Here is an 857-nt window from a genome sequence, read left to right on the forward strand (position 1 = left end):
GCTCCCACAGAGGCAGGAGGTAGCCAGCAGCTCTGTGAGAGGACCAAGGAACCAAACCCCAATTCTCCCACTGGGAGTAAGGAGGCTGAGCCCCTGCCTTGGGAGACGTGAGCCAGTGGCACATCCCTGAGTGACAGATCCCGTTCTGGCCCCCCTGCCTGCTCCAGCCCTCCCAGGGGAGCCTCACTGCTGCTGTGCTGTGCTGATGCTTCCCACTCCAGACCAGGGAACAGCTTCCAGCACTCTTCCAACTTATCACAAACCAGGCTGCAAAGCACAGGCTGCTTCAGGCAAGCTGGAAGCTGAAGGCTAAGGATCCCCGAGTGCAGTCTAAACGGTGCCACAGATGACTCACGAGACCTTGGGCAAAACGTTCCACACAGGCTCCTCAATACAAAATAAGACAGATACTGTCTCCTGTCTTTGAACCCCTCTGTGTGGCTGCGAACTGCTCAGCACAGGAAATGTCCCTGCTCAGGCGACTGTACTGCAGCTGATCACTCAGTATTAATCGCTCAGAATTACACGTGCTGCAGCTCATCTCTCAGAATTACAGGTACTGAGCTGATCACTCAGAACTACACGTCCCGCAGCTCATAGTGCTGCAGCTGATCTCTCGGAATTACACGTCCTGCAGCTCATCTCTCAGAATTACTCGTCACTGCCATCGCGGCCAAGGCGCAGCAGGGTTTTTACCTTCCCGTGATGCTCCTTGCACCACTCGGACATGCTCTCCAGCAGCTCGTCGGGCTGGTTGATAATCAGGTTCGGGCCCTGTCGGGGACAGGGAAGCACAGAGGTAACGGCAGGAGAAGTTCAGGAGCCTGTGAAGTTGGGTGCCGAGCACAGGCGGAGGC

General features: G+C 56.4%; 1 protein-coding gene across 1 annotated transcript in view; it reads right to left on the reverse strand.

Annotated features, from left to right (window-relative positions):
* Positions 1–837, reverse strand: part of REXO2 (RNA exonuclease 2) — a 4655-nt gene extending 3818 nt beyond the window's left edge. Inside the window, exon 1 of the mRNA XM_005427529.2 lies at positions 697–837. Within this exon, the coding sequence (XP_005427586.1) occupies positions 697–729 (33 nt within the window). The 5' untranslated portion in view covers positions 730–837. The remainder of the gene's footprint in view (positions 1–696) is intronic.
* Between the last annotated feature and the right edge of the window lie 20 nt (positions 838–857).

The sequence above is a fragment of the Geospiza fortis genome, unplaced genomic scaffold, assembly GCF_000277835.1.
Source record: "Geospiza fortis unplaced genomic scaffold, GeoFor_1.0 scaffold183, whole genome shotgun sequence".
Classification (NCBI taxonomy): domain Eukaryota; kingdom Metazoa; phylum Chordata; class Aves; order Passeriformes; family Thraupidae; genus Geospiza; species Geospiza fortis.